Raw genomic sequence first — 25,125 nt, 5'->3', positions numbered from 1 at the left:
TAGCCATTGGCTACTAACCCCCCAGACCTAAACACGCCCTTAAATTTAGTATTTAAGGGCTACCCTGAACCCTAGAAAATTAGATTTCCTGAACCTACAAAGAAGGACTGTGTAGGAGGTTGGCTCTGTATGTGCTATTTCAAAGTAAGGAATAGCATGCACAGAGTCCAAGGGTTCCCCTTAGAGGTAAAATAGTGGTAAAAAGAGAATACTAATGCTCTATTTTGTGGTAGTGTGGTCGAGCAGTAGGCTTATCCAAGGAGTAGTGTTAAGCATTTGTTGTACATACACATAGACAATAAATGAGGTACACACACTCGGAGACAAATCCAGCCAATAGGTTTTGTTATAGAAAAATATCTTTTCTTAGTTTATTTTAAGAACCACAGGTTCAAATTTAACATGTAATATCTTGTTTGAAAGGTATTGCAGGTAAGTACATTAGGAACTTTGAATCATTTCAATTGCATGTATACTTTCAAGTTATTCACAAATAGCTATTTTAAAAGTGGACACTTAGTGCAATTTTCACAGTTCCTGGGGGAGGTAAGTGTTTGTTAGTTTTACCAGGTAAGTAAGACACTTACAGGGTTCAGTTCTTGGTCCAAGGTAGCCCACCGTTGGGGGTTCAGAGCAACCCCAAAGTTACCACACCAGCAGCTCAGGGCTGGTCATGTGCAGAGTTCAAAGTGGTGCCCAAAACGCATAGGCTTCAATGGAGAGAAGGAGGTGCCCCGGTTCCAGTCTGCCAGCAGGTAAGTACCCGCGTCTTCGGAGGGCAGACCAGGGGGGTTTGTAGGGCACCGGGGGGGACACAAGCCCACACAGAAATTTCACCCTCAGCGGCGCGGGGGCGGCTGGGTGCAGTGTTAGAACAAGCGTCGGGTTCGCAATGGAAGTCAATGAGAGATCAAGGGATCTCTTCAGCGCTGCAGGCATGCAAGGGGGGGCTTCCTCAGGGAAACCTCCACTTGGGCAAGGGAGAGGGACTCCTGGGGGTCACTTCTGCAGTGAAAGTCCGGTCCTTCAGGTCCTGGGGGCTGCGGGTGCAGGGTCTTTTCCAGGCGTCGGGACTTAGGTTTCAGAGAGTCGCGGTCAGGGGAAGCCTCGGGATTCCCTCTGCAGGTGGCGCTGTGGGGGCTCAGGGGGGACAGGTTTTGGTACTCACAGTCGTAGAGTAGTCCGGGGGTCCTCCCTGAGGTGTTGGTCCTCCACCAGCCGAGTCGGGGTCACCGGGTGCAGTGTTGCAAGTCTCACGCTTCTTGCGGGGAGTTTGCAGGGTTCTTTAAAGCTGCTCCTTTGGATAAAGTTGCAGTCTTTTTGGAGCAGGTCCGCTGTCCTCTGGAGTTTCTTGTCGTTGTCGAAGTAGGGCAGTCCTCAGAGGATTCAGAGGTCGCTGGTCCCTTTGGAAGGCGTCGCTGAAGCAGAGTTCTTTGGAAGGCAGGAGACAGGCCGGTGAGTTTCTGGAGCCAAGGCAGTTGTTGTCTTCTGGTCTTCCTCTGCAGGGGTTTTCAGCTAGGCAGTCCTTGTTGTTGCAGGAATCTACTCTTCTAGGGTTCAGGGTAGCCCTTAAATACTAAATTTAAGGGCGTGTTTAGGTCTGGGGGGGTTAGTAGCCAATGGCTACTAGCCCTGAGGGTGGGTACACCCTCTTTGTGCCTCCTCCCAAGGGGAGGGGGTCACAATCCTAACCCTATTGGGGGAATCCTCCATCTGCAAGATGGAGGATTTCTAAAAGTTAGTCACCTCAGCTCAGGACACCTTAGGGGCTGTCCTGACTGGCCAGTGACTCCTCCTTGTTATTCTCATTATTTTCTCCGGCCTTGCCGCCAAAAGTGGGGGCCGGGGCCGGAGGGGGCGGGCAACTCCACTAGCTGGAGTGTCCTGCGGTGCTGTGACACAGGGGTGAGCCTTTGAGGCTCACCGCCAGGTGTTACAGCTCCTGCCTGGGGGAGGTGTTAGCATCTCCACCCAGTGCAGGCTTTGTTACTGGCCTCAGAGTGACAAAGGCACTCTCCCCATGGGGCCAGCAACATGTCTCTAGTGTGGCAGGCTGCTGGAACTAGTCAGCCTACACAGACAGTCGGTTAAGTTTCAGGGGGCACCTCTAAGGTGCCCTCTGGGGTGTATTTTGCAATAAAATGTACACTGGTATCAGTGTGCATTTATTGTGCTGAGAAGTTTGATACCAAACTTCTCAGTTTTCAGTGTAGCCATTATGGTGCTGTGGAGTCCGTGCAAAACAGACTCCCAGACCATATACTCTTATGGCTACCCTGCACTTACAATGTCTAAGGTTTTGCTTAGACACTGTAGGGGCACAGTGCTCATGCACTGGTACCCTCACCTATGGTATAGTGCACCCTGCCTTAGGGCTGTAAGGCCTGCTAGAGGGGTGTCTTACCTATACTGCATAGGCAGTGAGAGGCTGGCATGGCACCCTGAGGGGAGTGCCATGTCGACTTACTCGTTTTGTTCTCACTAGCACACACAAGCTGGCAAGCAGTGTGTCTGTGCTGAGTGAGAGGTCTCCAGGGTGGCATAAGACATGCTGCAGCCCTTAGAGACCTTCCTTGGCATCAGGGCCCTTGGTACTAGAAGTACCAGTTACAAGGGACTTATCTGGATGCCAGGGTCTGCCAATTGTGGATACAAAAGTACAGGTTAGGGAAAGAACACTGGTGCTGGGGCCTGGTTAGCAGGCCTCAGCACACTTTCAATTGTAAACATAGCATCAGCAAAGGCAAAAAGTCAGGGGGCAACCATGCCAAGGAGGCATTTCCTTACACAACCCCCCCCCCCCCCCCCCCCCCCAAACGAAAGAGGATGAGACTAACCTTTCCCAAGAGAGTCTTCATTTTCTAAGTGGAAGAACCTGGAAAGGCCATCTGCATTGGCATGGGCAGTCCCAGGTCTGTGTTCCACTATAAAGTCCATTCCCTGTAGGGAGATGGACCACCTCAACAGTTTTGGATTTTCACCTTTCATTTGCATCAGCCATTTGAGAGGTCTGTGGTCAGTTTGAACTAGGAAGTGAGTCCCAAAGAGGTATGGTCTCAGCTTCTTCAGGGACCAAACCACAGCAAAGGCCTCCCTCTCAATGGCACTCCAACGCTGCTCCCTGGGGAGTAACCTCCTGCTAATGAAAGCCACAGGCTGGTCAAGGCCATCATCATTTGTTTGGGACAAAACTGCCCCTATCCCATGTTCAGAGGCATCTGTCTGCACAATGAACTGCTTAGAATAATCTGGAGCTTTTAGAACTGGTGCTGAGCACATTGCTTGTTTCAGGGTGTCAAAGGCCTGTTGGCATTCTACAGTCCAGTTCACTTTCTTGGGCATTTTCTTGGAGGTGAGTTCAGTGAGGGCTGTCGCAATGGATCCATATCCCTTCACAAACCTCCTGTAATACCCAGTCAAGCCAAGGAATGCCCTGACTTGAGTCTGGGTTTTTGGAGCTACCCAGTCCAGAATAGTCTGGATCTTGGGTTGGAGTGGCTGAACTTGGCCTCCACCTACAAGGTGGCCCAAGTAAACCACAGTTCCCTGCCCTATCTGGCATTTGGATGCCTTGATAGAGAGGCCTGCAGATTGCAGAGCCTTCAAAACCTTCTTCAGGTGGACCAGGTGATCCTGCCAGGTGGAGCTAAAGACAGCAATATCATCAAGATAAGCTGTGCTAAAGGACTCCAAACCAGCAAGGACTCGATTCACCAACCTTTGGAAGGTGGCAGGGGCATTCTTTAAACCAAAGGGCATAACAGTAAACTGATAATGCCCATCAGGTGTGGAGAATGCTGTTTTCTCTTTTGCTCCAGGTGCCATTTTTATTTGCCAGTACCCTGCTGTCAAGTCAAAGGTACTTAAGAATTTGGCAGCACCTAATTTGTCTATGAGCTCATCAGCTCTAGGAATTGGATGGGCGTCTGTCTTGGTGACAGAGTTGAGCCCTCTGTAGTCCACACAAAACCTCATCTCTTTCTTTCCATCTTTGGTGTGAGGTTTGGGGACTAAGACCACTGGGTAGCCAGGGGCTGTCAGAGCGCTCAATTACTCCCAATTCCAGCATCTTGTGGACTTCCACCTTGATGCTTTCCTTAACATGGTCAGACTGTCTAAAGATTTTGTTTTTGACAGGCATGCTGTCTCCTGTGTCCACATCATGGGTACACAGGTGTGTCTGACCAGGGGTTAGGGAGAAGAGTTCAGGAAACTGTTGTAGGACTCTCCTACAATCAGCTTGCTGTTGGCCAGAGAGGGTGTCTGAGTAGATCACTCCATCTACTGAGCCATCTTTTGGGTCCGATGACAGAAGATCAGGGAGAGGTTCTCTCTCTCTCCTGATCCTCATCTGTTACCATCAACAGATTTACATCAGCCCTGTCATGGAAGAGCTTAAGGCGGTTCACATGGATCACCCTCTTGGGGCTCCTGCTTGTGCCCAGGTCCACCAGGTAGGTGACCTGACTCTTCCTTTCTAGCACTGGGTAAGGGCCACTCCATTTGTCCTGGAGTGCCCTGGGAGCCACAGGCTCCAGAACCCAGACTTTCTGCCCTGGTTGGAACTCAACCATTGCAGCCTTTTGGTCATACCAAAACTTCTGGAGCTGTTGGCTGGCCTCAAGGTTTTTGCTTGCCTTTTCCATGTACTCTGCCATTCTAGAGCGAAGGCCAGGTACATAGTCCACTATGTCTTGTTTAGGCTCATGAAGAGGTCTCTCCCAGCCTTCTTTAACAAGAGCAAGTGGTCCCCTTACAGGGTGACCAAACAGAAGTTCAAAGGGTGAGAACCCTACTCCCTTCTGGGGCACCTCTCTGTAGGCGAAAAGCAGACATGGCAAGAGGACATCCCATCTCCTTTTGAGTTTTTCTGGGAGCCCCATGATCATGCCTTTTAATGTCTTGTTGAATCTCTCAACTAAGCCATTAGTTTGTGGATGGTATGGTGTAGTGAATTTGTAAGTCACCCCACACTCATTCCACATGTGTTTTAGGTATGCTGACATGAAGTTGGTACCTCTGTCAGACACCACCTCCTTAGGGAAACCCACTCTGGTAAAGACACCAATGAGGGCCTTGGCTACTGCAGGGGCAGTAGTTGACCTAAGGGGAATAGCTTCAGGATACCTAGTAGCATGATCCACTACTACTAGGATATACATATGTTCGATGGCATCTGTCGCTGTAGATACGCATGTTCTGCAATAGCTCGCCATCTGGTGTTGGGCCGGAGTGTTACAAGTTGTTTTTCTTCGAAGAAGTCTTTCGAGTCACGGGACCGAGTGACTCCTCCTTTTGTCTCCATTGCGCATGGGCGTCGACTCCATCTTCGATTGTTTTTTTTCCGCCATCGGGTTCGGACGTGTTCCTGTCGCTCCGAGTTTCGGAACGGAAAAAATTAGTTAATTTCTGAAGATTTTCGTCGGTATTGTTGCGTTCGGGATCGGCGTACTTGGATTCCACACCGCATCGAAGATCGAAGAGCTCCGGTGCCCTTCGGGGTAGTTTTTCGATCCTCCGTCGGGGCCTGGTCGGCCCGACCGCGTGCTGAAGAACGCCGATGGAACGGACCCCGTTCCGTTTCTGCCCCAAATGCCACAATAAATACCCCTACACAGACCAACACTTGGTCTGCAACCTGTGCCTGTCACCTGAGCACAGCGAAGACACCTGCGAGGCCTGTCGTGCGTTCCGGTCCCGAAAAACACTCCGAGACCGTCGAGCCAGAAGACTTCAAATGGCGTCCGCACCGACAGCCCAACGGGAGTTCGAGGAACAAGAAGAGGAAGGTTCCTTCTCGATCCAAGACTCAGACTCCGAAGGATTCGACGATACACAAACCGTGAGTAAGACGTCGAAAACCACACAAAGAAACATTTACAAGGCCCAGGGGACGCCACTGCCACTGCCACCAGGCCATGGCTCGACCCATAAATTCGGTGACCGACCTTCGGCACCGAAAAAGGCCCAAACAGTGCCGAGATCGTCCGACTCCGGTCGAGACACAGGCACGCAGCCTTCTAGGGACTGAGAAAGTGCTGGAGACAAGCCTCGACACCGAGATGACGGTGTCGACACGGCTCGACGCCGAGACAGCGGCACCGAAACAGATCGACGCCAAGAGGTTTCGGCCCCGAAAAGGAAAAAAGTCACCTCGGAGCCGAAAAAACACGCAGACAAAGTTTCGATGCCGAAACAAACTGCAAGCGACCCAGCTTCAGGCTCTTATACAGAAGAGCACTCGCTAACCTCCCAAATGCAAAAGCATAGGTTTGAGGAAGAGCTACAAGCAACTGATGTGGACCATACGCAAAAGCGTATCTTCATTCAGCAGGGGACAGGAAAAATAAGCACCCTTCCCCCCATTAGGAGAAAGAGAAGGTTGGAGTTCCAGACGGAACAAGCACCACAACCAAAAGTGGTGAAAAGAGTTACACCACCACCCTCTCCTCCGCCCGTAATTAACGTTTCACCAGCACAAACGCCATCACACTCCCCAGCTCACACCACCATGAGCCAGGGTGACCAAGATCAGGACGCATGGGACCTATACGACGCCCCAGTGTTAGATAACAGCCCGGAGGCATACCCTACAAAACCATCTCCACCAGAAGACAGCACCGCGTACTCTCAGGTGGTGGCTAGAGCAGCACAATTTCACAACGTAAGCCTCCACTCAGAACAGGTCGAGGATGATTTCTTGTTCAACACACTCTCCTCCACCCACAGCTCATACCAAAGCCTGCCTATGCTCCCTGGTATGCTCCGGCACGCAAAAGACATATTTAAGGACCCAGTCAAAAGTAGGGCAATCACACCAAGGGTGGAAAAAAAGTATAAGCCGCCTCCTACGGACCCGGTTTTCATCACAACACAGCTGCCACCAGACTGTTGTTGTAGGAGCAGCTAGGAAAAGGGCCAACTCTCACACATCTGGAGATGCACCACCCCCAGATAAAGAAAGCCGCAAGTTCGATGCAGCTGGTAAGAGTCGCAGCACAAGCTGCAAACCAGTGGCGCATCGCGAACTCCCAGGCACTACTTGCGCGCTATGACAGAGCCCACTGGGACGAGATGCAACATCTCATCGAACATCTGCCCAAAGACTTCCAAAATAGGGCAAAACAAGTGGTTGAGGAGGGACAGGCCATCTCCAACAACCAGATACGTTCCTCCATGGACGCTGCAGATACAGCTGCACGGACAATTAATACATCTGTAACTATCAGAAGGCATGCATGGCTCCGAACGTCTGGATTTAAACCAGAGATTCAACAAGCAGTTCTCAATATGCCTTTTAATCAAAAAGAACTGTTCGGTCCAGAAGTGGACACAGCGATTGAGAAACTCAAAAAAGATACGGACACTGCCAAAGCCATGGGCGCACTCTACTCCCCGCAGAGCAGAGGGAATTACAGCACATTCCGTAAAACGCCCTTTCGAGGGGGGTTTCGAGGTCAAAGCACACAAGCCAGCACCTCACAAGCGACACCGTCCACTTACCAGGGACAGTATAGAGGAGGTTTTCGGGGACAATATAGAGGAGGGCAATTCCCTAGAAATAGAGGGAGATTTCAAAGCCCCAAAACCCCTACTACTAAACAATGACTCACATGTCACTCACCCCCTCCACACAACACCAGTGGGGGGAAGAATAGGTCATTATTACAAAGCATGGGAGGAAATCACTACAGACACTTGGGTTCTAGCAATTATCCAACATGGTTATTGCATAGAATTTCTACAATTCCCTCCAAACATACCACCAAAAGCACAAAATTTAACAACACACCATTCCAATCTCCTGGAGATAGAAGTGCAGGCACTATTGCAAAAGAATGCAATCGAAATAGTGCCAAACACACAAATAAACACAGGAGTTTACTCACTGTACTTTCTGATACCAAAGAAGGACAAAACGCTGAGACCAATCCTAGACCTCAGAGTAGTGAACACTTTCATCAAATCAGACCACTTCCACATGGTCACACTACAAGAAGTATTGCCATTGCTAAAACTGCACGACTACATGGCAACTTTAGACCTCAAGGATGCTTATTTCCATATACCAATACACCCATCGCACAGGAAATACCTAAGGTTTGTATTCAAAGGAATACATTACCAATTCAAGGTACTGCCTTTCGGATTAACAACCGCACCAAGAGTCTTTACCAAATGTCTAGCAGTAGTCGCAGCACACATAAGAAGGCAGCAAATACATGTGTTCCCATATCTAGACGACTGGCTAATCAAGGCCCATTCGTTCATACAGTGCTCAAATCACACAAATCAGATCATACAAACCCTCTTCAAACTCGGGTTCACCGTCAATTTCACAAAATCCAAAATTCTGCCACGCAAGGTACAACAATACCTGGGAGCCATAATAGACACATCAAAGGGAGTAGCCACTCCAAGTCCACAAAGAATTCAAAATTTCAACACCATCATACAACGCATGTATCCAACACAAAAGATACAGGCAAAGATGGTATTACAACTCCTAGGCATGATGTCATCATGCATAGCCATTGTCCCAAACGCAAGACTGCACATGAGGCCATTACAACAATGCCTAGCATCACAGTGGTCTCAAGCACAGGGTCACCTTCTAGATCTGGTGTTAATAGACCACCAAACTTACCACTCGCTTCTGTGGTGGAACAACATAAATTTAAACAAGGGGCGGCCTTTCCAAGACCCAGTGCCACAATACGTAATAACAACAGATGCTTCCATGACAGGGTGGGGAGCACACCTCGATCAACACAGCATACAAGGACAATGGAACGTACATCAAACAAAACTGCATATCAATCACCTAGAACTTCTAGCAGTTTTTCAAGCACTAAAAGCTTTCCAACCAATAATAGTTCACAAATACATTCTCGTCAAAACAGACAACATGACAACAATGTATTATCTAAACAAGCAGGGAGGGACGCACTCCACGCAGTTAAGCCTGCTAGCACAAAAAATTTGGCATTGGGCAATTCACAACCAAATTCGCCTAATTGCACAGTTTATACCAGGGATACAAAATCAACTCGCAGACAATCTCTCTCGATCACCAACAAGTCCACGAATGGGAAATTCACCCCCAAATTCTGAACACTTATTTCAAACTCTGGGGAACACCTCAGATAGACTTGTTTGCGACAAGGGAGAACGCAAAATGCCAAAACTTCGCATCCAGGTACCCACACAAACAATCCCAAGGCAATGCCCTATGGATGAACTGGTCAGGGATATTTGCTTACGCTTTTCCTCCTCTCCCTCTCCTTCCTTACCTGGTAAACAAACTCAGTCAAAGCAAACTCAAACTCATATTGATAGCACCAACTTGGGCAAGGCAACCCTGGTACACAACGCTGCTAGACCTATCAGTGGTACCCTGCATCAAATTGCCCAACAGGCCAGATCTGTTGACACAGCACAACCAAAAGATCAGACACCCAGATCCAGCATCGCTGAATCTAGCAATCTGGCTCCTGAAATCCTACAATTCGGGCACTTACAACTTACCCAAGAATGTATGGAAGTCATAAAACAAGCAAGAAGGCCATCCACCAGGCACTGCTATGCAAGTAAATGGAAGAGGTTTGTTTGCTACTGCCATATTAATCAAATACAACCATTACACACAACTCCAGAACATGTAGTGGGTTACTTGCTTCACTTACAAAAATCTAACCTAGCTTTCTCTTCCATTAAGATTCACCTTGCAGCAATATCTGCATACCTGCAGACTACCTATTCAACTTCCCTATATAAAATACCAGTCATTAAAGCATTCATGGAGGGCCTTAGGAGAATTATACCACCAAGAACACTACCTGTTCCTTCATGGAACCTAAATGTTGTCCTAACTAGACTTATGGGTCCACCTTTTGAACCCATGCACTCCTGCGACATACAGTTCCTAACCTGGAAGGTGGCATTTCTCATCGCCATTACTTCCCTGAGAAGAGTAAGCGAGATTCAGGCGTTCACTATACAGGAACCTTTTATACAACTACACAAAAATAAAGTCGTCCTAAGGACCAATCCTAAATTTTTGCCAAAGGTTATTTCACCGTTCCATCTAAATCAAACAGTGGAACTTCCAGTGTTCTTTCCACAGCCAGATACCGTAGCTGAAAGGGCACTACATACATTAGATGTCAAAAGAGCATTGATGTATTACATTGACAGAACAAAGAACATCAGAAAGACTAAACAACTCTTTATTGCATTTCAAAAACCTCATGCAGGAAACCCAATTTCAAAACAAGGTATAGCCAGATGGATAGTTAAATGCATCCAAATCTGCTACCTTAAAGCTAAACGACAGCTGCCCATTGCACCAAGGGCACACTCAACCAGAAAGAAAGGTGCTACCATGGCCTTTCTAGGAAACATCCCAATGCAAGAAATATGTAAGGCAGCCACATGGTCTACGCCTCACACATTCACCAAGCACTACTGTGTAGACGTGTTATCCGCACAACAAGCCACAGTAGGTCAAGCCGTATTAAGGACATTATTTCAAACTACTTCCACTCCTACAGGCTAATCCACCGCTTTTGGGGAAATAACTGCTTACTAGTCTATGCAGAACATGCGTATCTACAGCGACAGATGCCATCGAACTGAAAATGTCACTTACCCAGTGTACATCTGTTCGTGGCATCAGTCGCAGTAGATTCGCATGTGCCCACCCGCCTCCCCGGGAGCCTGTAGCAGTTTGGAAGTTACCTTCAATTATTTATATATGTATCATCTCAACCTTAAATAGGTGCATACTTAGTCACTCCATTGCATGGGCACTATTACTACAATTCAACTCCTACCTCACCCTCTGCGGGGAAAAACAATCGAAGATGGAGTCGACGCCCATGCGCAATGGAGACAAAAGGAGGAGTCACTCGGTCCCGTGACTCGAAAGACTTCTTCGAAGAAAAACAACTTGTAACACTCCGGCCCAACACCAGATGGCGAGCTATTGCAGAACATGCGAATCTACTGCGACTGATGCCACGAACAGATGTACACTGGGTAAGTGACATTTTCATTCCTGAGGCTGTGGGAGGTTCTAGTGGACCAACTATGTCCACACCCACTCTTTCAAAGGGGACCCCCACCACTGGAAGTGGAATGAGGGGGGCCTTTGGATGCCCACCTGTCTTACCACTGGCTTGACAGGTGGGGCAGGAGAGGCAAAACTCCTTAACCTTGTGGGACATATTGGGCCAGTAGAAGTGGTTGACTAACCTCTCCCACGTCTTGGTTTGTCCCAAATGCCCAGCAAGGGGAATATCATGGGCTAAGGTCAGAATAAACTCTCTGAACGACTGAGGCACTACCACTCTCCTAGTGGCACCAGGTTTGGGGTCTCTGGCCTCAGTGTACAGGAGTCCATCTTCCCAATAGACCCTATGTGTTCCATTTTTCTTGCCCTTGGACTCTTCAGCAGCTTGCTGCCTAAGGCCTTCAAGAGAGGGACAGGTTCCTTGTCCCTTACACAGCTCCTCCCTTGAGGGTCCCCCTGGGCCTAAGAGCTCAACCTGATAAGGTTCAAGCTCCAAAGGCTCAGTTCCCTCAGAGGGCAGAACTTCTTCCTGAGAAGAGAGGTTCTCTTTTTCTGACTGTGTTGCAGTTGGTTTCCCAACTGACTTTCCTTTTCTCTTGGTAGGCTGGGCCTTTCTTCCAGACTCCAGCTCTACTTTTTCACCCTGTGCCTTGCATTGTGCTCTTGTTTTTACACACACCAGTTCAGGGATACCCAGCATGGCTGCATGGGTTTTTAGTTCTACCTCAGCCCATGCTGAGGACTCCAGGTCATTTCCAAGCAGACAGTCTACTGGGATGTTTGAGGAGACCACCACCTGTTTCAGGCCATTGACCCCTCCCCATTCTAAAGTTACCATTGCCATGGGATGTGCTTTAGTCTGATTGTCAGCGTTGGTGACTGTATAGGTTTTTCCAGTCAGGTATTGGCCAGGGGAAACCAGTTTCTCTGTCACCATGGTGACACTGGCACCTGTATCCCTCAGGCCTTCTACACTTGTCCCATTAATAAAGAGCTGCTGCCTGTATTTTTGCATGTTAGGCGGACTGGCAGCTAGTGTGGCTAAATCCACCCCACCCTCAGAGACTAGAGTAGCTTCAGCAAAGGCAAAAAGTCAGGGGGCAACCATGCCAAGGAGGCATTTCCTTACACTACAGGTATAGATAAGTCGCCCCTCTAGCAGGCTTTACAGCCCTAAGGCAGGGTGCACTATACCATAGGTGAGGGCATAAGTGCATGAGCTCTATGCCCCTACAGTGTCTAAGCAAAACCTTAGACATTGTAAGTGCAGGGTAGCCATAAGAGTATATGGTCTGGGAGTCTGTCATACACGAACTCCACAGCACTATAATGGCTACACTGAAAACTGGGAAGTTTGGTATCAAACTTCTCAGCACAATAAATGCACACTGATGCCAGTGTACATTTTATTGTAACATACACCCCAGAGGGCATCTTAGAGGTGCCCCCTGAAACCTTAACCAACTACCTGTGTAGGCTGACTGGTTTTACCAGGCTGCCACACACCAGACATGTTGCTGGCCACATGGGGAGAGTGCCTTTGTCACACTGTGGCTAGTAACAAAGCCTGCACTGGATGGAGGTGCTTCACACCTCCCCCTACAGGAACTCTAACACCTGGCTGTGAGTGTAGAAAGTGGGCTCTGTATGCACTATTTCAAAGTAAGGAATAGTATGCACAGAGTCCAAGGGTTCCTCTTAGAGGTAAGATAGTGGCAAAAAGAGATAATACTAATGCTCTATTTTGTGGTAGTGTGGTCGAGCAGTAGGCTTATCAAAGGAGTAGTGTTAAGTATTTGTTGTATATACACAAGCAATAAATGAGGAACACACTCTGAGACAATTCCAGGCCAATAGGTTTTTGTATAGAAAAATATCTTAGTTTATTTTGAGAACCACAGGTTCAAATTTTACATGTAATACTTCAAATGAAAGGTATTGCAGGTAGGTACTTTAGGAACTTTGAATTAGCAAAATAGCATATATACTTTTCACATAAATCACATGTAGCTATTTTAAAACTAGACACTGCAATTTTCAACAGTTCCTGGGGCGAGTAAGAGTTTGTTAGTTTTTGCAGGTAAGTAAACCACCTACGGGGTTCAAAGTTGAGTCCAAGGTAGCCCACCGTTGGGAGTTCAGAGCAACCCCAAAGTTACCACACCAGCAGCTCAGGGCCGGTCAGGTGCAGAGGTCAAAGTGGTGCCCAAAATGCATAGGCTTCAATGGAGAATGGGGTGTCCCGGTTCCAGTCTGCCAGCAGGTAAGTACCCGCGTCTTCGGAGGGCAGACCAGGGGGGTTTTGTAGGGCACCGGTGGATCACAAGTCCACACAGAAAGTACACCCTCTGCGGCACGGGGGCAGACGGGTGCAGTGTGCAAACAAGCGTCGGGTTCACAATAGAAATCAATGGGAGACCAAGGGGTCTCTTCAGCGATACAGGCAAGGGGGGGGGGGGGGTCCTCGGGGTAGCCACCACCTGGGCAAGGGAGAGGGCCACCTGGGGGTCGCTCCTGCACTTGAGGTCAGTTCCTTCAGGTCTTGGGGGCTGCGGGTGCAGTGTCTTTACCAAGCGTCGGGTCTTTGAAGCAGGCAGTCGCGGTCAGGGGGAACCTCGGGATTCCCTCTCCAGGCATCACTGTGGGGGCTCGGGGGGGGGGGTCAACTCTGGCTACTCACGGTCTCGCAGTCGCCGGGGAGTCCTCCCTGAAGTGATTGTTCATCACAAATCGAGCCTGGGGCGTCGGGTGCAGATTGCCAAGTCTCACGCTTCCGGCGGGAAACAGGTGTTGTTTCAAAGTTGCTCCTTTGTTGCAAAGTTGCAGTCTTTGGTGAACAGAGCCGCTGTCCTCGGGAGTTCTTGGTCCTTCTAGATGCAGGGCAGTCCTCTGAGGCTTCAGAAGTTGCTGGTCCCTGTGGAACAAGTCGCTGGAGCAGTGTCTTTTGAAGTGGGAAGACAGTCCGGTAGAGCTGGGGCCAAAGCAGTTGGTGTCTCAGTCTTCTCTGCAGGGTTTTTCAGCTCAGCAGTCCTCTTCTTAGGTTGCAGGAATCTATTTTGCTGTGTTCTGGGAGCCCCTAAATACTCTATTTAGGGGTGTGTTTAGGTCTGGGGGGGTTAGTTTCCATTATTCAGTGTAGCCATTATTTTAGCTGTGGAGTTAGTTTTTGACAGACTCCCAGACCATCTACTCTTATGGCTACCCTACACTTACAATGTCTAAGGTTTTGCTTAGACACTGTAGGGGCATAGTGCTCATGCACCTATGCCCTCACCTGTGGTATAGTGCATCCTGCCTTAGGGCTGTAAGGCCTGCTAGAGGGGTGACTTACCTATGCCACAGGCAGTGTGAGGTTGGCATGGCACCCTGAGGAGTGCCATGTCGACTTAGTCATTTTCTCCCCACCAGCACACACAAGCTGGCACGCAGTGTCTGTGCTGAGTGAGGGATCCCTAGGGTGGCATAAGGCATGCTGCAGCCCTTAGAGACCTTCCCTGGCATCAGGGCCCTTGGTACCAGGGGTACCAGTTACAAGGGACTTGCCTGGGTTGTGCCAATTGTGGAGACAGTGGTACATTTTAGGTGAAAGAACACTGGTGCTGGGGCCTGGTTAGCAGGGTCCCAGCACACTTCTCAGTCAAGTCAGTATCAGGCAAAAAGTGAGGGGTAACTGCAACATGGAGCCATTTCTTTACACACACCACCCCACTCTTGTGCATGGAAGACGGGCTGCTAAAGTCTTGACCACTCAAGAAAGCTTGCTGAAGTCACCTTGAAATGTAAATCCATTCCAATTTTCAGTTAAGTTCTTTTGCACCTTGGTTCTAAAGGATGTTTCTAAAAAGAAAACTTAACTAGTTGTGAGAGAAGTTTGAATTCTCCAATTGTCTTGTCCATGTTCCTAGTTGCACTCTCCCCAAGGAAGAAAGCGTTATTTCAATACTTCGCAACTTTGTAGCTCTGAACATTACAGTGGTTTGACAAAATAACATTCTTTGACTAATGGGACCATCTATTTAATACCCCTTTGGCATTGTCACAAAAAAAGGCAATAAAATGGAGGTTTAGACTCCACCATGTGGCATTACAAATCTATTTTACCCCATATGTTTTCACTAACCTGATACATTAAATACTCTTGTGGGAGACCAATAGAATTCTTGAGAGTACAAGAAAATACATGACAACACTGATATTTGGAATATGAGAAAATGACCGGCCTTATCAAAATAACTTGTCCACATTAAAACACAAAACATGATCAAAGCAGAATGCCTATTGCTGATAATGGTCAGTTAACACTACGCTAGATGTAGGAAACGGTTTGCTGCCTTCTGCGCTTACACATTGCTGCTTTGCATGTGTGAAACTATCATCATTCACCGAGCATTGCTGCTTGGATATGGTTGTTGGAGCTGCCGTGGGTAGGTTACGTTGAAGACTGTTCTTTGGAAGCTTCCCCATCTCGTGTTCATTCGAGTCATGTTTGCAAACCGCGGATCAATGAAAGATTACACGACTAACAGTTGCACAGCTAGAACTTGTGTGGTCATTAGACTTAATGGTGTTGCATTCAACTGACCATCCAACCGTGATGAGTCAAAGGAATTGTCATATTCGTAAATCACCAGGGTCCTAGAGTTTAAAGCCCCCATCCACCCTTAAGTTGAAAAAGTAGATCATTTAAATGGGGAGTAATATTTAGCTCTTCCTAAATAGTTGTTTGCATTTGCGATTCTTAGCATGAAGGGGATTATTTGAAGCAAGTGAACGTGTCATATACCATCGCTTATGAAATGTAATTACAGGTAATTAAAGTTTTTTTAAATCACAGGTGTCATCCAAGGTTTGAGTGAGAAGTGTTCCATGTTGCATTGTGGGTATTCTGAGCAAGGCTCTGTACCTTGGAAGGAACATTTTAAAATTATAGTGCAAGTTTGTGAATTGTTTTTGTATAATGGTGATGTAGGTTCTTTTCAGCGACGTGAAATCAGTTAGGATTGTAGTTTATTAACTTGTTTTCAAAGTCTGCATGATTTGTTAAAATTTGTGTGTACAATCTTATGTTTAAAGGGCTTAAGCTTTCAGATTTTTAACTTGGAAGGTAACTCTTGAAATCATGATTGGGCTCCTTTTGAGAGTTGTGAATGAATCAGCGCAGTAACAGACGAGCTTATAAAGTGTTAATGATCTGCCAGCTGCTTTGGTGCCATCCATAGCTTTTGAATTCTGCAAATAAGGCAATGTTTGCGTAAGAGCTCGAGGCTCGTTGAGTGACTTCAAAATGGTATGATTTTGCTTAAACTTATGTTGTCTGCCATTTGTCATGGCCTTAATGGTAGGTTCGTTGAATGTTTTTGACTAAATAGTATTTGCAGTCTCTGGAGGTCAGTGATGTGATAAAAGCAAATCCAAGCACTAGATTTTGGTATTCCTTTTGGCTTAAAAATGACCATTTCAAATTCTGATACACTAACTAGAGTCTATGCTTCCTTTGCAGTAATTATAACTTTATTGCAAATGACAGATACTAGGTCATCTGTTTGTGGTTCACTTTTTACAACTTATTAGTATATTAGGGCAGGTGTGCTTCGGTGTAGAATAGTTTTTGCAGTTGGAGCAGAGGGATGGGGTTCATACAATTCTGTATTTTACTTAAGTCTTAAGCGGTATCTTACAATACTTTAGACCACTTTTTGTATAGAACTGTAACCAGGCATCCCTTTCATTCTTGCTCACCCTGGTATCTATTTTACATACTAGTTCATACTGTAGCAGTGATATATTTTTGTGGGGGATATTGCTGTTAGAATCCCAAAATATAAAGCCCCGATTATACCTTAATTTATTGTTTTTTGCATATGTTGTGCTGCTTTGCTTGTTTTGGGGGACTTGGTTGGGTGTATAAAGAACACAGTTTCACTGCATTTTTAGGTTGTGTAATTTATTGCTTACAGTCCGAGACTCTGGTCCTATTCTTGAGCATCGGGTGCGGCAGGAACAGCATGGCGGGGCCCCAGAAGGCAGGCAGCACCTCTTCTTCCTACCTCAGCTGCCTCACGATTATTTGTAGGTAAATTTGCGCCTGCGCAACTTGGATTCTCCGGAGGCTGGGGTAACGCGCATGTTTGTCCACCAGGAAAATCGCTGGGGGTTTTGGATTCTGCTCCTGATAATCAATTTTGGTAACAGTGCAGAATTCCAATAGGAGTGCCTCTTCCATTGTCACTGTGCAGTTACTCTGGGTACTGTTTTACTAGCATAACAGGCTGATGTGACCGTAGAGTCCAGTAGGCTTATTTGTTTTATGCTGTAATTTAATCCTTTTGTTTTCTCTGCTCTGTAGACACCACTAGCACATCCACAGTAACCACATCCATTCCACCATGGCAGCAGCAACCAGGATCCACTGCAGCCTCCACTTCTGCATCTCAGATGCCAGGAAATCTGCCCATAGTACCTCCTGGGATTCAACCTCCCCTGCCATCAGTTGTGCCACCTTCTCTGCCGCCACCCCCACCTGGCACCACAGGCATGATGTATGCAACGCCTCCACCACCTCCGCCACCACCAGCCGACCATCCAAACTTTGTCACCATGATGGGAATAGGTATACCTCAGTTTGGAATGCCTGCTCCACCACCTCCACCACCGCAAAACTAGACTATGGTTTTCTGAAGAGAACAGCTTGAACAGGATGAAGGGCCAGTCTTGTGTCAGAAGCATGACATTGGAGTGATGAGTTCAACCATGCTGAGAATTTTTGAAGATTTCCACACGTGTCCTCTGCTTTCTCCACTTTGATTACAATGGATCTTACTTTGTCCTTTGTTTGCCTGAGTTTATAACAAACTGCCTCCTCCCTTGGCACTACTTTATCAGAGACCTCCTGTAAGTTGTGATACACATTTGGCAGTCTATGCTACATCCTGCAGGTAGTGTTGAGTAGGACTTGACTGTAATTGCCGCACACAATAACATATCAGGTCATTGTGGGGCATATCATTGCTGGACTTGATATTTGGTATAAGCATGCTTCTACTATATGGACTCGCTGAAAACTGAACTGCTCATGGAACATATGGATTTAGTGAACTCACGTGGGACAACCTTAAAAAGGTATTAAGGATCTCATTGGCTGTTAAATGTCGTCCAAATAGTGACACTGTGATAAGAGAGAGAGAGAGATATAGATATATACCGTATTTATCGGCGTATAACACGCACTTTTTCTCCCTGAAAATAGGGGGCAAATGATGTGTGCGTGTTATACGCCGATATAATGTTACGTTTTTTTTCTCTGAAATGTCCTCTTAAAATGAGGTGCGTGTTATACGCCGGTGCGTGTTATACGCCGATAAATACGGTATATCTATTACACTCTCTAGTGTTGCATTTCTTTGTAGTTGGTCTAGGTTATAGAACATTGTGGATTGATCTGATCACAGGAAACCTGCTCAAAATATAGGTAAATCATTTGATGGCAATGAGACGGGTCCTATAGCCATTGGTGAATACCTAGCTTATGTACAAGCACAGATAACAATGGACCAGACTGGTGCATTGACTTGTGGTAGTTACTAAATATACGTACAAGCCCCATACTTTCCACCCTTGTTTATAATATAGCTCTGCTTTCATGCTGTTGGATCTGCCATAGGAAGCATATGCTGGTCCATTTTGCACAGTTTTCACCCTTATTCTATTTTTGTAAATTATAAATTCCCCACCCCCTCTTGAATAGAAATAAAACGTTAAGCTGCTTATTCTCTAGTAGATGATTTGATGAGGTGTAGTCACAAATGTCCTATTTGATGGCAAAGTGCCTCAGCCTGACAGTTATGGTATTAGTCAAGGTGCGTTTTATTTCTGGCATTGCCCCTCTGCTGGGAGTAGTGCTAGACTTTGAGATTTGTCATGTATATGGAGGAGGTGGAAGAGAATAAGCTGAGCTCCATTTCAAGTTCCTTCCCTGAAGTCAGTGTTTTGCTTAGTGGGTTTCCCAGTGGGCCATCCAGGTGCACTGATTGTTCTGCTGTTCAAGCCCAGTGATTAATGTTAACAATAATGTATGAATGCTCTTCCTTTCAGTTTATCTAGATGGAGGTTATTTTGCTTTTTGTGTATTAAACCACCTAAAATGGGATGCTGCAAACAATAAATTTTGTTTTTAAGTATTGATGCTTTATTAAAACCAATAGAAATATGAGGAATCTTCTGTAGGTTAGAGGGGTATTTTTATTGCTTACTGGTGTTGCATGGGAATCTCATTTCAGACAGTTATAGCTGGTGCAGTGTTAATTGTGTTTTTAAAAAAAATATAATTTCACAATACATTTCCTCAGTTACTTGTCCTTTACAATGAAATGCTCTCAATTTTTTAAGTTACAATGTCTGAAATTGCTTCTTCAACCTGAACTTGTACATGCAGAGTATCCTCATCTCATTGTGGGGAGGACCCTTGTGACTTGAACCACTACACAGGTATCAATGGAAAACTTTTTTTTTTTTTTTACCAACTCAAGATTTCTTACATAACCTAATACAATTGTTTGCTTTTCTAGTTTCTTGGGTTGAATGTTAATGTCTTGTATAGTGATCCTGCACCAGTAAGAGGGGTCTCATGGCACTAAGAAATAGTGCTGTCATAGAGAATACAACATATTGTAAGTTTTATTTTTTTTAATCGTCTCCTAAAAGCAAGTGGTCCACTGTTAATCAGTGGCAAGGCATTCCAAATTTTAGCCTCCCCAGAAAAGACTCGACTTGCCTCACACATTATGTATGACATGTGTGTATATATAAGTTCTCCAGTATTGGGGTATCTTTCATAGATTCACATGCTTGAATCATTCCCCGTCGTCGAAGTGGGAGTCCCACGATACATAGAAAGCAATAAATAGAGAATTATTATTTTTTTTTTCCCACAGAAGTCAATAGGAAAAAACATTCAATTGTACAACTATCAGCCTCATTAGAAAAAACCCAAACTTCAGCCAATCAGGCGAGACCACCCCTTTAGAATCCTCAGCACAGAGGCTCCGTCTCTCAGATTTTCTACCGCATGTCGTGTGTAAGGGAGTCTCCCTGAGCTCTGCTCAGTTTTCTTTCTCTTCAAGAGATAATCTTCACTTTTGTTCTTACTGTAGTAGTATCCATCATGTCTACAGCAAGAAAAGGTTTGTTTAGACCTTGTGGGACCTGTGGAAAGTTAAGACTTCACTGTGAGGACCCTCACAAGGAATGCATATACTGTCTCCATCCAGAGCATAAGGTCAAAGACTGTAAGATCTGCAGGACCTTTCCCAACAAGACTCTGAGAAACAGAGAAGCCAGGCTCTTACTTTGGCTTCAGAAAAGAGGCCAGAGAAGCTCTTTCTGAGGAGGAGGACAGCGACACATCAGTGGCCTCAAAGAATAGGAAGAGGTCTGTGGAGAGCTTCTCCCCCAAGCGCAGTAAGTCAGCCAAGAAGCTGCATGCATTTAAGGACAGGCCAGAGGAACAAGCTTCAACATCCAGAGAAATGGGTGGTAAGGTTCGCTCAGAGCCATCTACACCTGCCTCCTCATCAAAGAAGCTCAAAAGACCTTCAAGTTCCCTGCCACAGTCGACGTCCAGGAGATCCACACCATCGACGACACTGACGAGCGCATCGTCGACGGCAGGCCTTCCTTCATCGACAACAGCGACAGCCACGTTTACGGCTCCATCGTCGCCAATGATCGTTACCTCGTCTCCACTGTCATCTACGACTATAACGTCGGTGAGCTTGAAATAAGGTCCATCGTCGGCTCACACCTTGAAGATTACAAAGAAACCGTAGACGTGTATGAAGATAAAATCTCTACCGTTGACGCACTCCGAGTAAATTCAGAAGTTCTTCGTCGATCTCGCCGACGACAGCGACACACCCGTCGACGGCAACCCCGTCGAAAGAAACTTGTCGACGTTGGCACCGTCGACGGCAACTTCGTCGACGCTCACAGCACCGATAACGGCTCCACTGACGACGCCTACACCGTCGACGAGAACACCATCGACGAACGCTCTGTCGACGGCTCAATACCCTGATCCGATACCCAAACATTTTGGAGCATCTCCTTACCTGCCACAGAGAATTCTACCAATAAAGAGCAGGTCTTCTCTCCTACTTCCATCACATAGATCACCCAGTAAAGTCACACCGGTACCTCCGCAACATCTCTTTGCTGACGACGACGAGGAGGATGATGATGTATATTCTGATGATGGTTTCTTCCCGGTGGCACGTAGCCCATCTGAACTACGAATTAAGTGTCAGGAGGAAGATGAAGAAGTTAACCAGCCTTATTCGGATCTGCAGAATCAGTCACTTGCAACTTCAAGAGCAGCAGGAGCAGACAGTTCAGCTGCCTGTCTCGTTGATAGCTAACCTACAGCAGATGATGCAGGATTATTATTCTAGATTTCTTCCACCTGGCTCTTCTACTCCAGTGCAACCTCCGCATACACCAGTGTCCACCCCTGCTAGACCATCTGAATTGCCTGATCCTACCACAGCTCCTTCATCTGGACAGGAGGAAGAAGGTGAAATTCATGACACTGACTCACTCATTCCAGAATGGGATGAATATCAAATTCAAACACCATCTCCTTCTACGCCACTGCCAGTGGACTCTCCGCCGCAGGATATTGGTGGCTTTCATAGTGTGATGGAAAGAGCTGCAAAAAGATTCCAACTTCCAATAACATCAAAGCAGTCAGACTGTTTTCTTTATGACTTCAAAGAGGATACTAGGAAGTCTGTAAGGGCTATACCCATTGTTGACTTCATCTGGGAGGAGGGCCTTAAGGTCATGCAGACTCTATCCTCCATTCCCGCAGTCTTACCGAGACTTGAGAAGAAGTATAAAGCACCGAACAATTCTCCAGCATGTCCGGTTAGTCATCCTAAACCAGACTCTGTCATATCGCAGGCAGCTCAGAGAAGGTCCAGAAATCCATCAGCATCTCTGACTGCCCCCCCCAGACAAGGAAGGACGTCGATTGGATTCGATTGGGAAAAAGTTCTCAACATTGGCGGCCACTACAGTTAGAGCAGCAAATTCCCTAGCAATCCTAGGAAGGTACGACCGCCAGATGTGGTCTGATATGTCGCAATTTATTGACAGGTTACCTGAAGATAGTAGAGCAGAAGCGCTCAAGATTCTACAGGAGGGTGAAAAGATCTCTGCTGAATTCATAGACTGCGCCATAGACGTCTCGTCTACAGGTTTTCGCCAGTTAGCCGGAGCAGCCGTACTCTGGCGTCAAGGGTGGCTGAAAGCTACTTCTTTTAGGCCAGAAGTACAATTAAAGATCCTGGACATGCCGTATGATGGCGAGCTCTTGTTTGACAAGCATGTGGATGATGCGTTACAATCCATTAAAGCAGACACTGAGACAGACAGATCTCTGGCAACATTGCAATACAAGAGACAGCCCTTTCGGGCGCGAGAGGGAGAGGAACATTTTCTTATAGAGGAGGCGCACATCAGTATCGCCAATACTAGTCTTACCAGGGACAGTTTTGTTCCAACTTTGGCCAGCAACAACCACATTCCTTTCGACAACAGTCATCCACGCATTTCAGGCAACAAGCGAGAGGAAAGTCAGCTTACAAGACCAAGGAGACGGCAAGAAAGCACTGACCTTCATCGGATGCCTGCACCCAGCCCCTATATCAACACTCTAATAGGGGGCAGAATTTCCAAGTTCCTCCACCAGTGGTCCAAAATTACTTCAGACAAATGGGTACTCGATATTGTCAACCGAGGACATACACTAGAATTCAACCAGCCTCCCCCTCATGTACCACCAAGAGGTCCCCCGCCAGCCCATCTCAACGAACTTCTGGAACAGATTACTATATTAATGAAGGGAGCAATAGAGATCGTACCAAGGAGCCAGAGGGGAACAGGTTTTTACTCCTGCTTCTTCCTTATACGGAAAAAGACAGGAGACTGGAGACCTATTTTAGATCTTCGTTCTTTCAACAAATACCTCAAGAAGCAATCTTTTCCCATGATCTCCCTTCAAGACGTACTGTGCCTACTCAACCGAGGGGACTTTATGACATCATTAGATCTCCAGGACGCGTATTTCCACATTCCCATTCACCCCAGTCATCGGAAATTCTTACGATTCAGGGTTGCAGGCACTCACTACCAGTTCAGTGTTGCCCTTTGGCCTCAGGTCGGCCCCAAGAGTATTCACCAAAGTTTTGGCACCGGTTGCAGCCCACCTCAGGCAACTAGGGATACAAGTGTTCCCGTATTTAGACGACTGGCTAATAAAGGCACGAACAACGTCAAAGGCTGCCAGGGACCCAAAGACATGTCTATCTCTTTTCGGAACACTAGGCTTGACAGTCAATTACCCCAAGTCTCATCTAGATCCTTCCCAGAACATCACCTTTCTAGGAGCAGTCTTGGACACAGTCCAAGCAAAAGCCTTTTCTTCACACGACAGACGAAAGAAACTTCGAGATTTAGCAGCACGTCTCAGCAAAAGAAGGTCCGCTTCTGTGCGGACTTACAAGTCTTTCCTGGGGATGCTTTCGTCTTGCATTCCATTGATAGAAAATTTGTCGTCTGCACATGAGAACACTTCAACAGCAGTTAGACAATCAATGGAAACAAACGGAAGGTTCTTTCGATGATGTAATTCGGATAACCCCATCAGCCAAACAAGCTCTCAAATGGTGGAAGGATACGCCCCTCATCTCAGAAGGTCTTTCATTCCTGAAGGACAAGCCAGTGCACATTATAACAGATGCATCCCTAGAGGGATGGGTTGCTCATTTGCAGGATCTTTCAGTGAGAGGGAAATGGTCCACTCAAGAGTCGACTCTTCACATAAACGTATTGGAGTTAAGGGCGGTTTCCTTGGCACTCAAATCCTTCCTCACAAACATCAGGGGTTCTTCAGTCTTGATAAGAACAGACCATACCACAGTCATGCATTACCTCAACAAACAGGGGGGCACAAGATCACAAGCATTATTGCTAGAGACACAGAAGCTGTGGCATTGGGTAATTCAACATCGAATATCCATCAGAGCAGAACATCTCCCGGGGATCACCAACACCTGGGCAGATGCCTTAAGCAGGACTCGAACCAGCTGCCACGAGTGGGAACTCAATCAGTCAGTTCTCGACCGTCTCTTTCGCCGTTGGGGCAAACCCAGTCTGGATCTGTTCGCGACCAGAGACAACAAGAAATGCCAACACTTCGCAAGCTGGTGACCGCAGAAGGGATCAAAGGGGAATGCGTTTTTGATCAGATGGTCAGGGATTTATGCATACGCTTTTCCCCCGCTTCCACTCATCCCTAGACTTCTGCAGAAAATGAAGAGGGAACTATGCAGACTTCTATTAATTGCTCCCAAATGGCCACGCCAGTTTTGGTTCACAGAACTCCTATTACTCTCGGAGCAGCCTCACATTCGACTGAAGACACTACCGGATTTGCTAACAACGAATCAGCGTCAGGTCCGCCATCCCAACCCGACATCTCTTCGTTTATCAGCCTGGCTCCTGAATTCTATGAATTTGACGGCCTAGATATTTCTCCAGATTGCAGGGAGGTACTTGCCTGTGCCAGGGCTCAGTCTACAAACAGGACATATAAGTTCAAGTGGAAGAGATTTTGCATATGGTGCTCAGCTTCCAACGTTAATCCTCTAAAGTCCTCTCCTGAACAGATTCTGCCATATCTATTGCATTTAGCTAAATCCGGCCTTTCGCATTCGTCTATTAGAGTGCACCTGGCTGCCATATCCCATTTCCGACGAACGTCTGTCACCTTTATGGTCATCCAGAATAATAAAACAATTTCTTAAGGGTTTGTTCAGGATGTTTCCGCCGATTCACCGTCCTTCACCTCAGTGGCATTTGAATATTGTGCTGTCCCAGTTAATGAAGCATCCGTTTGAACCCATTCATAAGGTAGACCTCAATTTGTTTTCTTTTAAAACAGCCCTCCTTCTGGCCTTGACATCAGCAAAGTGGGTTAGCGATATCCAAGCATT

At 46.8% G+C, this 25,125-nt stretch overlaps 1 protein-coding gene across 4 annotated transcripts in view; it reads left to right on the top strand.

Moving 5' to 3' along the window:
* SF1 (splicing factor 1) overlaps window positions 1-19,251 on the top strand; it is a 183,723-nt gene extending 164,472 nt beyond the window's left edge. For 2 of the 4 annotated variants that reach the window (XM_069208007.1, XM_069208010.1), the window contains exon 12: window positions 17,421-19,251. In XM_069208007.1, coding sequence (XP_069064108.1) covers window positions 17,421-17,737 — 317 coding nt within the window. In that variant the 3' untranslated portion in view covers window positions 17,738-19,251. Of the gene's footprint in view, window positions 1-17,031; window positions 17,148-17,420 lie in introns of all 4 variants that reach the window. The other 2 variants (XM_069208008.1, XM_069208009.1) reach the window with 2 other exon arrangements.
* Window positions 19,252-25,125: the final 5,874 nt, after the last annotated feature.

This window comes from Pleurodeles waltl, chromosome 9 (assembly GCF_031143425.1).
Source record: "Pleurodeles waltl isolate 20211129_DDA chromosome 9, aPleWal1.hap1.20221129, whole genome shotgun sequence".
Classification (NCBI taxonomy): domain Eukaryota; kingdom Metazoa; phylum Chordata; class Amphibia; order Caudata; family Salamandridae; genus Pleurodeles; species Pleurodeles waltl.
This window is presented reverse-complemented; position numbering and strand designations above follow the sequence as displayed.